The sequence below is a fragment of the Drosophila navojoa genome, chromosome 3 (genome assembly GCF_054131105.1).
Source record: "Drosophila navojoa isolate 15081-1374.11 chromosome 3, UAZ_NAV_1.0, whole genome shotgun sequence".
Lineage (NCBI taxonomy): Eukaryota > Metazoa > Arthropoda > Insecta > Diptera > Drosophilidae > Drosophila > Drosophila navojoa.
The window spans coordinates 22,621,879-22,635,752 of NC_142891.1; the positions used below are offsets into that span (position 1 = coordinate 22,621,879).

At 33.4% G+C, this 13,874-nt stretch overlaps 1 protein-coding gene and 1 long non-coding RNA gene across 10 annotated transcripts in view; one reads left to right on the forward strand and one right to left on the reverse strand.

Annotated features, from left to right (window-relative positions):
• Positions 1 to 4,257, forward strand: part of CadN (neural cadherin) — a 153,989-nt gene extending 149,732 nt beyond the window's left edge. For 8 of the 9 annotated variants that reach the window (XM_089258173.1, XM_089258178.1, XM_089258180.1 and 5 more), the window contains 3 exons: positions 929 to 1,141; positions 1,624 to 1,794; positions 2,209 to 4,257. In XM_089258173.1, coding sequence (XP_089114299.1) covers positions 929 to 1,141; positions 1,624 to 1,794; positions 2,209 to 2,330 — 506 coding nt within the window. In that variant the 3' untranslated portion in view covers positions 2,331 to 4,257. Of the gene's footprint in view, positions 1 to 928; positions 1,142 to 1,623; positions 1,795 to 2,208 lie in introns of those variants that run through there. The other variant, XR_016196537.1, reaches the window with a different exon arrangement.
• A 1,027-nt stretch (positions 4,258 to 5,284) lies between these two features.
• LOC149091827 (uncharacterized) lies at positions 5,285 to 6,085 on the reverse strand. Its single transcript, XR_016196538.1, has 2 exons — positions 5,667 to 6,085; positions 5,285 to 5,636 (listed from the first exon to the last, which is right to left on the reverse strand). It is a non-coding gene; the product is annotated as an uncharacterized LOC149091827 (long non-coding RNA).
• Positions 6,086 to 13,874: the final 7,789 nt, after the last annotated feature.

Here is a 13,874-nt window from a genome sequence, read left to right on the forward strand (position 1 = left end):
GTATAACAATTTGATCATGCTACGTGAAACGCAACTGAAACAAAGCTGAGAAAGCTGACAAAATTAAGTATGGAATTTAATAGAAAGTTTCTGATCAAATAGTAAATAAATTCAAGGTGGTTTCGTTCAGACTTTGTTTTGAATTTGTTATGAAAATATTGTTAGAATTAATTTTAGTCACTGCTGATATTTTATTTGGAGTAACTCTAAGAAAGCTATAGAAAATATGTAGAGATATTAATGTAGCATTAGAATCTCCCATTTCTCACACCTATCTATCTAAGTATAAATGTAAAACAGTTCTAACAATATATTAATATAGTCCTTATAGTAAGGTTTTATAGTAATGTTGTTCACTTACTTAATTTTAATTTAATTTACCTATTAACTAACAAAATTCTTACTCGCTAAGTCTTGTATACTCTACATCGGTTCGCCTTCTGCTAGGGCATACGAGCTTTGGCATTCAGCATATTATACACTTTTACATCCGTTTTTTTCCTCTTTACCATTTTCTTTTATTTTTTATAAAAAGCGCGCATATATAAGTATATTTCTATACACATATATAAACATAAATATATATACATATATATACCTATATTGCTTATTGCACATTTTTTTTGCCATTCCTTGCGTTTCTATTTATTTTCCATTTTTTATTTTTATTCCAAGAATTTAATTAAGAACCTTTTTTGCAATTGTAAAGCGCGCAAGGAGCGCAAATTTTATTCGAAATATTTTCCCGCAAAATTGCTTAAGTTCAGCTTGGCATTTAAGCGACTCACTTTGCATGCCCCAAATAATATTCATAAATTAGTCTTTAATTTAGTCGCTGCACAAATTGTTGTTGCATTCCATATAGCTAGGTATTAAAATGTTGGCATAAACTTGTATCTAATGAGAATATTTTGGCCTATTCGCACAGTACTCGTTCTCGTATTTGTGGTCTACAATCGGCGGCGCGAGGCGCATATCAAATATCCCGGACCCGACGACGATGTCCGCGAGAATATTATCAACTATGACGATGAGGGCGGCGGCGAGGATGATATGACCGCCTTTGATATAACGCCACTGCAGATACCAATTGGCGGACCCATGCCGCCCGAACTGGCGCCCATGAAAATGCCAATTATGTGTAAGTATTTTTAATATCCATTAACGCAAGTGCTGAGACCTGAATGAAATCTTTTGAAGAAGAAAAAAACCCCAAAATATAAATCAACATAAAATGCCGCAAGCTTTTCAGCTGATTGAAATTTCGAATTAAAAGTGTAAATTCTCTCCAATTGAAGCTGCTGATGCGTATAACAGATAGCTGTTTGAAATTTAAAGTTTTCACTTAATTTGAATAGAGGAGGAGAGAACTTAAAAATAACTTTTCTGATCTACTACAAAATATTAACTAAATTGTCATCTGCATTGTAATTTTATTTACAACTGCTTAACGAAACTTCCAAATTTGTTTCATTAAACACTTTTGATCAAGCTGAAATTGAAACTTTATTCTATACTGTTATATGCCTTAGTTTTTATTTCCGAAAAAATAATACTCACTGTAATATTTTATTTTATAATTTTATTAAATACCAAATTTTGTTTTTCCACATTTTATTACAGATCCCGTGATGACGCTTATGCCCGGCCAGGAGCCCAATGTGGGCATCTTCATTGAGGAGCATAAAAAGCGTGCCGATGGCGATCCGAATGCCCCGCCCTTCGATGATTTGCGCAATTATGCGTATGAGGGCGGCGGCAGCACAGCCGGTTCGCTTAGCTCATTGGCCTCAGGTGGGTTAACACTTAACGGCATACATACATACATGTATATATAGATTATACGATTAGCATTTATAACAGCTCACCATGACTAGATTTTGCACCCAATATTAGGCGGCAAATGCCACAACAACAAACGCATTGTAGCTGATGTGCTTGACGTATCCCCAACAATGTATGCTACACAAAGTAGTTCAAGATGTTAGCAGAACTCGTCTTTGATTTAAATTATATTGTTTTTCTGACATTTGCAGCATGGCAGCACGGGTCACGAACCGCTGAATATTGGGTGTAAAATTAAGTAAATACCAGAAAAATACCAAAAAAATATTACATAATTTAATTTATATATCATATATCATATCCGTGACATTTATTCGCATTTCCGCGTATAACACTATGTATTTTCTGTTATATTCCTTGCAGGCACCGACGATGAGCAGCAGGAGTACGACTACCTCGGCGCCTGGGGTCCGCGCTTCGACAAGCTGGCCAATATGTATGGCCCCGAAGCGCCCAATCCACATAATACCGAGCTCGAATTGTAAGTCTCCAGCCATAAAGTAGAAAGAGAAGCGAGGCAAAGCGGAAGATCACGAGATGCGTGAGGCAGACGCAGTTGAATATAGCCACAAAAGTTGCATTTAAAAATTCTACTATTGAGGTTAGGCAAAATCAGAGAGCGAAACGATTTTCCAGCTCAACTCGAAACAACACAAAGAAGCGCAACCAAAGAAGCATGGCAAAAAGAAAACTAAAAAGAAAACCTAAGCTAATCGAAAAACTAAACAATTCAAGAGATTAAACAGAAGAGAAAAACACATAAATGATAGAGAAAAAAAAAACTAAATCAAACACATTTGACACGTGAAATGACATTTGTAAAAAATACTTCATCAGCATTTAAATTTAACAATTATTATAATTAATTTATTAAGTGTGTGTAGAGAGAGAAAGAAAAAGATAAAGTGTGAAAGAAACCCTAAAAATTCGGTTGCAAGAATTTTTTGAGAAATTTTTAAAGAATCTGAGTATTTGAGCAGAGCCATACCAAAGTTTAGTTTAGGCCGAAAAAAAAGATAAGAAAACTTTATTTTGTGTGAAAATGATAAATGAAATATGAAAATTTTTTATATATATTTGTTGTGCATATTATTTTTTAGGTTTTGCGATATATATAATTATGATTATAATTTGTATTTTAAGTAATCTATATAAATAATTTAAATTTTTTAGTTTTTCACTTTTTTGACTAAAAAACAAGTCAAGTTTATTCCTTAAGTTGATTTAAGCAGTGAGTATTATATGGTTTTTGAGTTCGACTAACTTTATAAGATTTTACAATTAAAGAACATAATTAAAATTTACATAAAGGAATACCCAAAGACTGTTTTCGTTCCATCATAACAAGTACATATATACACAAAACAAAACAAAACAAAGAATACATTTATAAATAAATTTAAAGAAAAAAAAAACACAATTTTAACTGGAATTTGACGGGAAAAATACTAAAAGAGAAAAACTAAATTGAATAGTATTTGGATAGGCCCGTTTCTTTAAAGACAAAAACACATCTCATGAAGAAAATACTCCTAAATGATATTCTAAAAAAAAAAAAAAAAAACAGAAGAAACTTAAGCTAAAATGAAAAACGAAAATCGTGTCGAGCAGCAGCTGAAGACAATTAAAAGAAAAAGAAAATTTACCTTTAGACGAACTTAGCGCAATTGATATAATTAAATGGAAATACTTAAAAGAAGAAAAGAAAAGAAATTTATAAGAAAATCGTATAATGATAAAGCAAGTATTTTACATTGTATATATTATTAGTTTTTAGCACGTAACAACTGAAAAAAAGAAAAATTAATTAAAAGCATACGAAATTGGTAGCAGAACCTAAAAAAGTCTTATTAAGTCATTTAAACTAGAAAACGATTCAAGAGGAGGGCAGCGGATAGCAGACAGCATTCGAGCAGAAATATATATACACTTATATATATATAAAGCAAAAGCAAACACATTTCATATAAATATATACAAATATACTACTCGTACAAAAAAGAATAAAAATTAATGAAAACCAACTGCATTTAAAACTAAACTTTTTCCACACGACAAAATACAGAGAGTAAACGAAAATTGTACACAAAAATGTTTTTTGTTTTTTATTTTTTTATATTTTATACAAGTTCTTTTTTAGGTTTTTCTTTCTCCACAGTGCAATTTAAAATAATCATAACAATAATAGTCCAACTGTTTATTGTTTCATTTGATCGCATATATAGCATATACCATGTAGTTGATTATCCATAGACGAGAGAATTGAACAGATAAAGCTAGCCAATCGGAAAGCCAAATCTTTGTTGATTTTCATGTGTTATTATTTTCTTTCCATTCCGTTTTTGCATTAATGAGTCAGCCAAGTTTAGCAATTGAACCGTAAGTACAGAAAAAATAATAATTATTATAAAATTACACTGCGAAAAAACAAAACATGTGCATGCATGAATCATAGCGTTTTCCAGGCAAACTGCCCGAATTCCTAAACATTTTTGTTTTGAATTTATTTATCAGAAAACAAAAGAAAAAAATATATACACAAAAATAAGAAAACATACTGCAACTCGAGTTGACTATTGAAAAGTGCAAAGATTTTAACGTAATTGTTAAACCATACAGCGAAAGAAATATTAAAGAAAACAAAACAAAATATTTAATAAAAATAATGAAGAAAACAAAATAACTACAAATAAACACTTTGCTGTACTTGTTTCAAATTCAAGACAATTTTTAAAGCACATTAACTGTTACAAAAGTATATACAAAATAATGAAAAACGATAAAAAAAAAAAAAAAAATCAATAAAAAAATCTAGCTACAGCAACAAGAGGTAAAAGAGTATTTTCTATTCGACTTCGGGGCTACATAAATATATTTTGCAAAAAAATAAAAATAAAAAACAAAACGCATCACGGTACAGCAACCAAATGTAAACACTTTTAACAAATTTATGAAAACACTGCCAATTTAACAATATTATTTTCGAAAAGACTTCAGCAAAGTAAAAGTAAATGGAAATTCAACGAAAATTAACTTTAATTATAATTTGCTTATTTCGGCAAAAAGGAGTTTTCGGTTTGACTATTTACAGACTTTTGCATAAGTAATTTAATTATAAATAAATATAAAAATTCTATTTTATAATTATGTAACAAATTGCAGTCGAAAACCAAAATAGTTATCAAATATTTTATATTGAGAGCAGCAAAAAAATATAAGAAGTTCTTGGTAGAGCGCAAAATACATTATATAATCATTTACACGATATTTGTTATATATTTTGTAACGTAAGTTAGAGGCATATACATACACACATACATACATAATTAATAAACACAGCCCTAGCATTCATATAAAAAAAAACACCCAGATATATTCACACACACACACACACACACACAGACACACACACACATACACATTCACATGCGAAGCATCATACTATTTGATAACTATGTATTTATAATGTATGCATTTTTTACCAACAACAACAACAACAGCCACAATTCTATTTAAAGCGCATTCTTCCCATTGAGTCAAATGAAATGGAAAACCAGAAAAAATAGAAATACACAGAAAAACCGAAAAACCGATTTCAAATGCAGTTTTAGATAAAAATTTGCATATAAGTACATTATTATGTAAAATCACTTAAATATACAGTAAAAGTAATAATAATAAAAGAAAAAAAAAACAAGAACATTAAAATTAACAAAATGGCAACTAGTATTAACAAGAAAAAAAATTTATGAATAAATTACGAGTAATATTTAAAGAAAAAAAAAAGCAAACTAAAATGCAAGGCGAGCAAATTGCAAAACGCAAACAATTCCCTTGGCGATTGCAATGCGAAAACTACATGGAAAACAGATGGAAAAACCAGTTGAAAATTACGAAAAATTGTGGGAAATTATGTAAGAGCCGGCGGCAGTCGAGCGCGTGGGAAATCTTAAGTTAAGGCAAATTATACACTCACACACATACATATATATACAAAGACACACACACACATACATACACACATTTATACAAACAACAACTGCAATTATATTAAACGAAAATTATTATAAAAGCAACAAAATGCATAAAAAAAAAATGAAAAGTGAACAAAACAACAAAAAAAGAAAAAGAAACTAAATAAAGAATCTGTAACGTTATATGGAAAACAAAATAAAAATGCATTTTATTTTCTATGGCGCAAGGGTTGAAAGGGATCTTCAGGTGTTTGTCAGTTGAGTTGTGTAAAGTAAAGTAAGTAAAGTGTAAAGAGGTAAATGCCGCAACAAGTTACCGCCAGCAAATTATGAGCCCTTGATGCAATTAAAAAGTCTAAGGAATACCAAAGATATAAAGTATTATAAGGAATACCTAGATGTGAAGGATAGGTGCAAAGGAAATCCCTCGGCTTCGCTTACTCGCTATAAATTGGTATTAATTAATCGTTAATTAATCATTAGTAAATACCATCAATTTTTAATACATACAACTTTGACATATATTAAAAAAAAGGAGACAAAGAGATAAAAATAATCCATTATAGAGCTTCAATGGATTTAAAGTCAAATCGCTGCAATTCCTACATTTTACCTCAAGTAATATGCCAAGTGGTATTTCACCTTTATTCTCTTTGAGCTCTCGAGACACAACCTAAAACAAAAAACGCTTGAAGTGCATTTAAAGGAAAAACATTCTTAATATATTCACATTGTCAACATTTTTTGTGGGCCAAAGCACTTAGCTTTGATATATTTTCGTTGTTTAGGGCGAAACAACTACAAGCCATGCTTGATAGCCAAGCAAACATTGTGCGAGCGAGCAGTTAACAACCTGAAAAAAGGAAGCATAATCGAAACATAACCTTAGCTGCCTGGCTTGGCTCGTAAAATTTTGCCGAAGCTAAAATCAATACAATTTGCTGGATGCCCCAATGTGCGGACTAGGGCAATAACTACTGTATACAGTCTATATATTTATGTAAATATGTATATATACATATATATACTTTTTTACTGCAAATGAGCAGCGACAAAATCCAGAGCAAAATTATTGGCAACTTACGCGATAAGATGAATGAACAAAGGGATTCATAAATATGCGAGCAGGCAAAACAACAACGAAATGAAAAAGAAAAAAAAACTGGGAACCGGAGCAGTTTGGAATTTGATGGATAACCAAATGACTAAGTAGAAAACAAGGCAAGCTGGGTAGAAGAAATTGAAATTTACTTGGAGACAAAGAGCTGAGTAGCTGAGATTTGATAGGAAAGCTTTAAGCATAAGTTACAATATCTGAGACTTGGATTCTGTCCTATTACGGATACAGACAAAGTAAAGTTAAGCTAAAACCTGTATCTTACACACAGTGCCGCTCAACTGCATGAGTCTGACATTTTTGTGAGCTTAAAGTCTAATATCTTTTAAACGAAAACTCCGATTTGAGTGATAACATAACAAATTATCAATTATAATGAAAAATTTTCAGTTCTATAAAATTATATTTAATATGAATTGTATTAATCAAAACTAACCTCATTATTTTCTTCATCGGAATAGGAAATGGATAATTATAGCTAAACCTACTCAAGAAAAACTGAAAAACTTCTTGTGAACAAATTTTTGTTGATCTCTCTATGTAAATTTCCTGAGATAATCTTTACTAAACTCTTTTCTAAACCTTCAAAATTGGTTTATAAAATTGGAAAAAACACAGTATTATTTTAAATAAAACAGAATTTCGTTGAAATTTCATCTATGACCATAACCAAAAGATATAGAGATTAGATGATATTGAGGTTAATATAACAAGATATACAAGTGAGGCGATGTTTCATTACAAAAAACTTACAAATTCATAGGAACAACTACTTTAAATGAATAGAAGTATAGTTTACTTATATGTATATATAAGGTATATAGCATATAGTTGATGGTCTTGCATAGTGCGTGACAATATTAGAATATCGCTCGACAGTGGCTGCGAATAGTTGACGCAAATTGCGGCTTTAAAATATTGTTGACGCATTACTCATTTGGCCTTTGGCCCAGCTTGCTCCGTACCACTCGTCGTATGCGCAATTTGTTAGACGCCTTAAACAATTGCTCGAACGTGCGAGCGAAGATAAACTGGGCGGAAGACTCGAGTCTCGCTGTGTGTAGTTAGGGGGCGGCGCTGCTTAACTGAAACGCGTAGACAAATGCTCAACAGGGAGCAATAATATTGTAAATTTGATGCTTCAATGGCGCAGCAGCAGCATCAGCAGCAGCAGCTGCAGCCGTGGATAAAAGAATGCGGAAGAGTATAGCCGTTTATTATATTTGTTTTGGGTGTGCGCGGGATTTGCTCTTAGATACGTATTTATTCTGCCTATAAAAATGCCAAAATGAAGTCGCACAGGACCAAGAGCCTCGCGCACAAAGCAACATTGTCGTTTTTACTTGGCAAATTTTAAAAAGGAATATAAAAGCAACTAAGAAGAAAAACTCGCACCAAAGGGGAACAAACACTCACAGTATTTGTTAGGGATTTCTTTTTTATTTATTTATTTTTATACCCTGAACCCATTGAAAATGGGAAATCAGGGTATAATGGTTTTGTTAAAATGTATGTAACAGGCAGAAGGAGGCGTGGCAGACCCCACAAAGTATATATATTCTTGATCGGGGCGACAAGCTGAGTCGATTTGGCCCTGTCCGTCTGTCTGTCCGTCCGTCCGTCCGTCCGTCCGTCCGTCCGTCCGTCCGTCCGTCCGTCCGTCCGTCCGTATGTATGAACGCGTCGATTTCAGAAGATATAAGAGCTAGAGACTTCAAGTTTTTTTTTAAAATGTCCGTATATATCACGCGCATATCGAGTTTATCACTAAAAAACGATAACTCATTCCGATACTTTTTTATCGATAAAAAACCTTATCGAAGATCACTTAAAAAATTATATCTCCTACATCTTTCAAGCTAGAGTCTCCAAATTTAAAATGTATATAAAGATGTATTTTATACAATTTCGGTTTTTGTTAAAATTTACCCCCCACCCCTGAATCCACCCCCTCACCCTCATCTTTGTAAAAGTCGTATATCAAATACTAGAGACTTGTGCTTCGGTATACACATACATTTTAACATTATGATTACGTTCTGAAAGTTTCATTACGATCGTACGTCTAGAAATTAAATTATTCAACAAATAAGTTGTCATTATATTGCCAACACTGCAGCGCAACCCAAGCGCAATCGCCTGTATATGTGAGTGTGTGTGTATGCGTGTGTTTGCTTGTATGCGTGTGTGTGTGCGTGTATTTGTATGTATGCGTGTGTGTGTGTGTCCTAACTATTATTGAAATATCAGTTGCTTGTAGGGTTCAGGGGATCTCGTAGTCGAGCAGTCTCGACTAGAGCTTTCTTACTTGTTTTTTTTTACATTTTCTTTTTTTGTGCTCGCAGCTAAACAGATTTTTACATAGCACAATTTGTGGTCCCAGTTCTGGCTGTGTGTGCTGAGCTGCTGTTGGCTTTATTTGCTGACAGTGCAACAAACAAACACCAAACACAAAGCCAAATCAAACAGCAACTTAAGGTATCTATCATGCTGCACTGTTGATCCTGACCTCGGGCTATTTAGCTCTTGTATTGGCTTTCGCTTAGTCCCACAATATGCAACTGCTATCAGGAATAATATATACACACACACACACACTTTAACGAGTATGTGGCATTGTCTTGAACCTCCGGCTGATAGGAGATTACGCTGAGCATAAATATTTGCATATTGCTTCGTTTTTCATTTCCCTTAGGTGTGCGGCTAGAGCTCAGCGTAATGAAGTGAGAAACTTGTTGAGCTTTAAGGCTTAAGCTGAAGATGGTGCTAGAGTTTATACTATATATAATATATTTCGTAAATATTATTCTTATTATTAAATAATATAAATATCTTTATCATATTATATTACGTCTAAAATGAAATTAATATAGTGATAAAATAGAATATAGAATATATAATAAAAATGTAAAAAATATTTTATTTTCTTTATTGTTGCTCTAATTTTATAGTGTGAGTTGATATTTTAAGGAACTGTGCTTATATTTCACATCACTTCTATTTCATTCCAAATTTAAAATAGCTTGTTCTTTTAAAGAGCTATAAAATCTGATGGCAAGATCCAATAAAAACAGTCGTTTATCAATACTCGAAGCAGAAATATGGACTTTTGATATGAATAATACATTAAACTTTAAACTTTTGTTATATTAAAATAGCTAGAAACTAATTGTTGATAGTTTGTTATTTATTGACACCCTGCAAAAAATTCGGAGAGTTATCGAATGCTTCGGTTCTTCAACGAGCTCATAGTAGATCGTAAAGAAAACTTTTCTTCTTCTTTCGCTCTGGTTTTTCAATTCAGTTAAACTAGGCAACAAGTCATTTGTCGATGTATTGGTAAGTAAACGAGGGCTGTACTCGCTTGTATGTGATCACAGTTGACATTCAGTACTGCATCTATTCGCTCAATCAAACGTATCGCTCCCTAAACGATGTTCTCCAAAGCAATACACGAGTGGGTCAACTCAAGGCGCTCCACAGAAAAACAACACGAGCCGAAACGAACTCTCCCCTCCTCAGAGCACGAGAGAGCGAATATGATCAAACAGTCTACTATTTACAGTCGGCTATTTACAAGCCAAGATTATTAAGTAATAAATAAAAAATTTAACAAGCACTTTAGCTTTTAGTAAACAATTGTAGCACACTCATATATTTTTCGCTTTTATCCTCCCATAGATTTTTCCATTTCAATCTCTCTCATTTAACTGATTTCTATTTCTAGACAATGTGCCCTCAAAACGAAATCTCATCAAACGTGAATTCCATCTCCTTTATGCTATAAATACGCCCACAGGATAAGCACACATCATCTGCTTTAACAGCTGCTGTTGCCACAGTTGTTACTGCTGCTGTCTCTTCTGCTTCTGCTTCTTCTTCTTCTTCTTCTTCTTCTTCTTCTTTTTCTACTTCGTCTATTGGCGACATATTTCAATATTTTGCCAACATGTCACATAGACGACATTCATTTCCTACCGTCAACACGCACAATTTGTCGCTTTCAAATGAAATGAAATGTACGGAAGACAACACGAATATAACAAAAAGCAAGTACAAATTCTGGGCACGGACGTAGAGTGATAGACTAGGCCATACCCTGTGCGTCAATGCGGGCATTGTGCATTTTGATAGTGTACATTTATATTCTATAATCTAAAGTTTTATATTTTATTTAATGTTGATTTAATGTTGTTTCGTTTCCTTTGATATACCCCCCAGAAATCACAAATACAGAGTATATGTAAATCGTTAAAAAAAAACCCAAGCACACATACACAAACCGTGTACCGGAAAAACTTGCGAAGCGAAAATACACGTGGGTGCAGAGCAGCGTGAAAATCGCTCAACTAGTAAATACCCTGTTCAGGCAGAGAAGTAAACTGTAATAATTGCAGCAGCTGCAGTGAGGCATACCCTGCAGCAACCTCAATACAGGGTATACTGGAAAGTATAACAAGCTTCAGCCTAAAAGTAAAAAATCAACACCCACACGCACACGCACGTACAGAAAAGGAGCTCGAATCGAGAGCAGAGACCGAGAATGGCAAGGCTGTTGCCGGAGGCAAGTCCGCTTGACTGAGATACCAGGCAACGGGGCAAATGGGGCTGCTGTGCTCAACTAGAGACACGGGTGCACAGCACGGAAATACTTAAAAGGCCGGCAAAGACATTCTATTTAAGCCTAGCCAGAATGTTATGCGAAAATTTCATTTGATTTGAGATGACCCCAAAATGTGGCCGAAGAACAAATTTAAGCCGCAATCATACTCAATGCGAGACGTGGGCCAGCTCGTTAAGGTCAACTTGTCAGTCAATCAAAGGTCAAGGGTTGGCTGGCTGCCACAATATGTCGTAACACCGCAAACCAAAAAAAAAAAATATTTCTATATATATATATATTAAGGAAACGAGAAAAGGGACACTTTTAACCCATGAGCAGCATTAGACAAATAGCTTTGAAAACATATTAAATTTTGTGGTTTCAAATTACTTAATGAATGCGAATCAAACCGCAGGCACGCACCAACATGATTGGGTTAGTTAGGAATGGGTCTGACGACATATGCAAATGCTTGTTTGCAACGCCAAACGAGAAACTGTGCGAGGGTGAGGGACTAGCAGATACGCTGCATTAAATGAGATGGGTCGATAATTAAATGTTAAATAGTGGTATAATAATAATATAATATAATCCAAAACGAGCAATAAATAGATAATAGGGTATGAGAGGCCTTCGATAAGATAATAAAGATGACTAAAAAAAATTTCGGAAAGGATAATAGAGGTAATTAGGCACAATCAAACTGTAATAAGATATTTAATGAATAATAATAATAAAAAAAAAAAAGATAAATAATGAACCCGATAAAGAAAAGAAAATGAAAATAATTTATTTTTCATATAATGATAGCCTAGTGCTATCATTCACTCTAGAGTGGATTTCATAATATTATTATAATTGAACATTTTTATTTTGAATTAAAATTAAACATTTTTATATTTCGCAATAATGTTAATAATAATTTAAAAAAAATTTAAATATAAGAAAAAAATATATAAATAAGTAAGTAGCAGAAAATTGATTAATTTTAGGCAACAAAAATATATACTAAATTTAATCAAATTTATTTATAAAATTTATACTTTTTTATTCCGAAACTGTACCAAGAGCAGAATACCCTTTCTCCGTCTCTTTTCTCTTTCTCTCTCTCTCTCTCTCTCTCTCTCTTTCTCTCTCTCTCTCTTGCATCTCTCTTCTCTCATAAGGAACAAACGTTTTTGTAAGCTGTCAACAAATTTTGTGCCACTCACTGGACTCACTCGCACATTTGCATAAGCCCAACGTGGAGCATGTCCCATCAACTACAGCTCCAAGGATTGCGGACCACATCAAAATATGCACAACCTAATGGCGCCTAAAAGAGTTTTTGGGTTGATTTGTAAACTAAGCTGCTTTTAATTGCATTACGAGGCTCAGATTTCTCCATGGACATTGGCAGACATGTCCACACACGCACACACACGCACACACATCAGACACATATTAAGCGGTTAACCGCTATTTGGAAAATTAATTGGAGTCTTTGTCTCTGCGCACACACACACACATACACATAGACACTCTGGCTTTTGTTTATGTGGCATGTGTGTGAAATAAACCTTGAACGTTTATTAGATTTGGTGTTTGCTAAGGGGCTTAATGCGGTCAATGAACTAGTTGAGGGTATTAAAGTATTCTTCTATGTAACACAAGTCGCATTGCCGAGTCTTTAAATTAGTTCAAGCAAGTTAATAGCTGCTGACTAATTGACAACTGCAACTGGCATTAAATACCTAGTGCCAGAGCTAAGCAAGAGCCAATTAATTAAAGATCAAATCAGCCCGGCTCAAAGCATTTGAGCAGTCAACCTGTTACCGCTCACAACGCTGAGCACATATAATGCAATGCACTTTATGTACGTCGGCTTACAGCAAATGCATTCAGCTGAAAACTAAACTGAGCCAGCTCGATTTATTGGAGCACAGTTTTGGAATTAATATTGGCAGCTGGCGTTTTACGAGCTTATGCATATCGATAGGTAGTAAAGCAATTGCCTGGTGTATCGATATATATGTATGTGGAGATGGGTAGATGGAGCTCTTCAATTAGTCTACTTAGGAATTCACTCAGTGAATCTGGAGTTGACAGGCTGAAGGTTAGACATGATAGTTCATATTTTATTAACTAGTGTAAAGTAGCACTAGGGTAAATCAATAAAGTGAAGCCTTCATATGCTCCAGCATGAACACATGAATAAATACACAAGTACATTGGATAACATAATTATAAGCAGTAAGATACATTTGAGTTTGCCCATGACTGAAAATTAAATCTTATGCCAGATATAAGTACAATATGTATTTTATTTTATTTTTTTGTATTATATAAGTATATG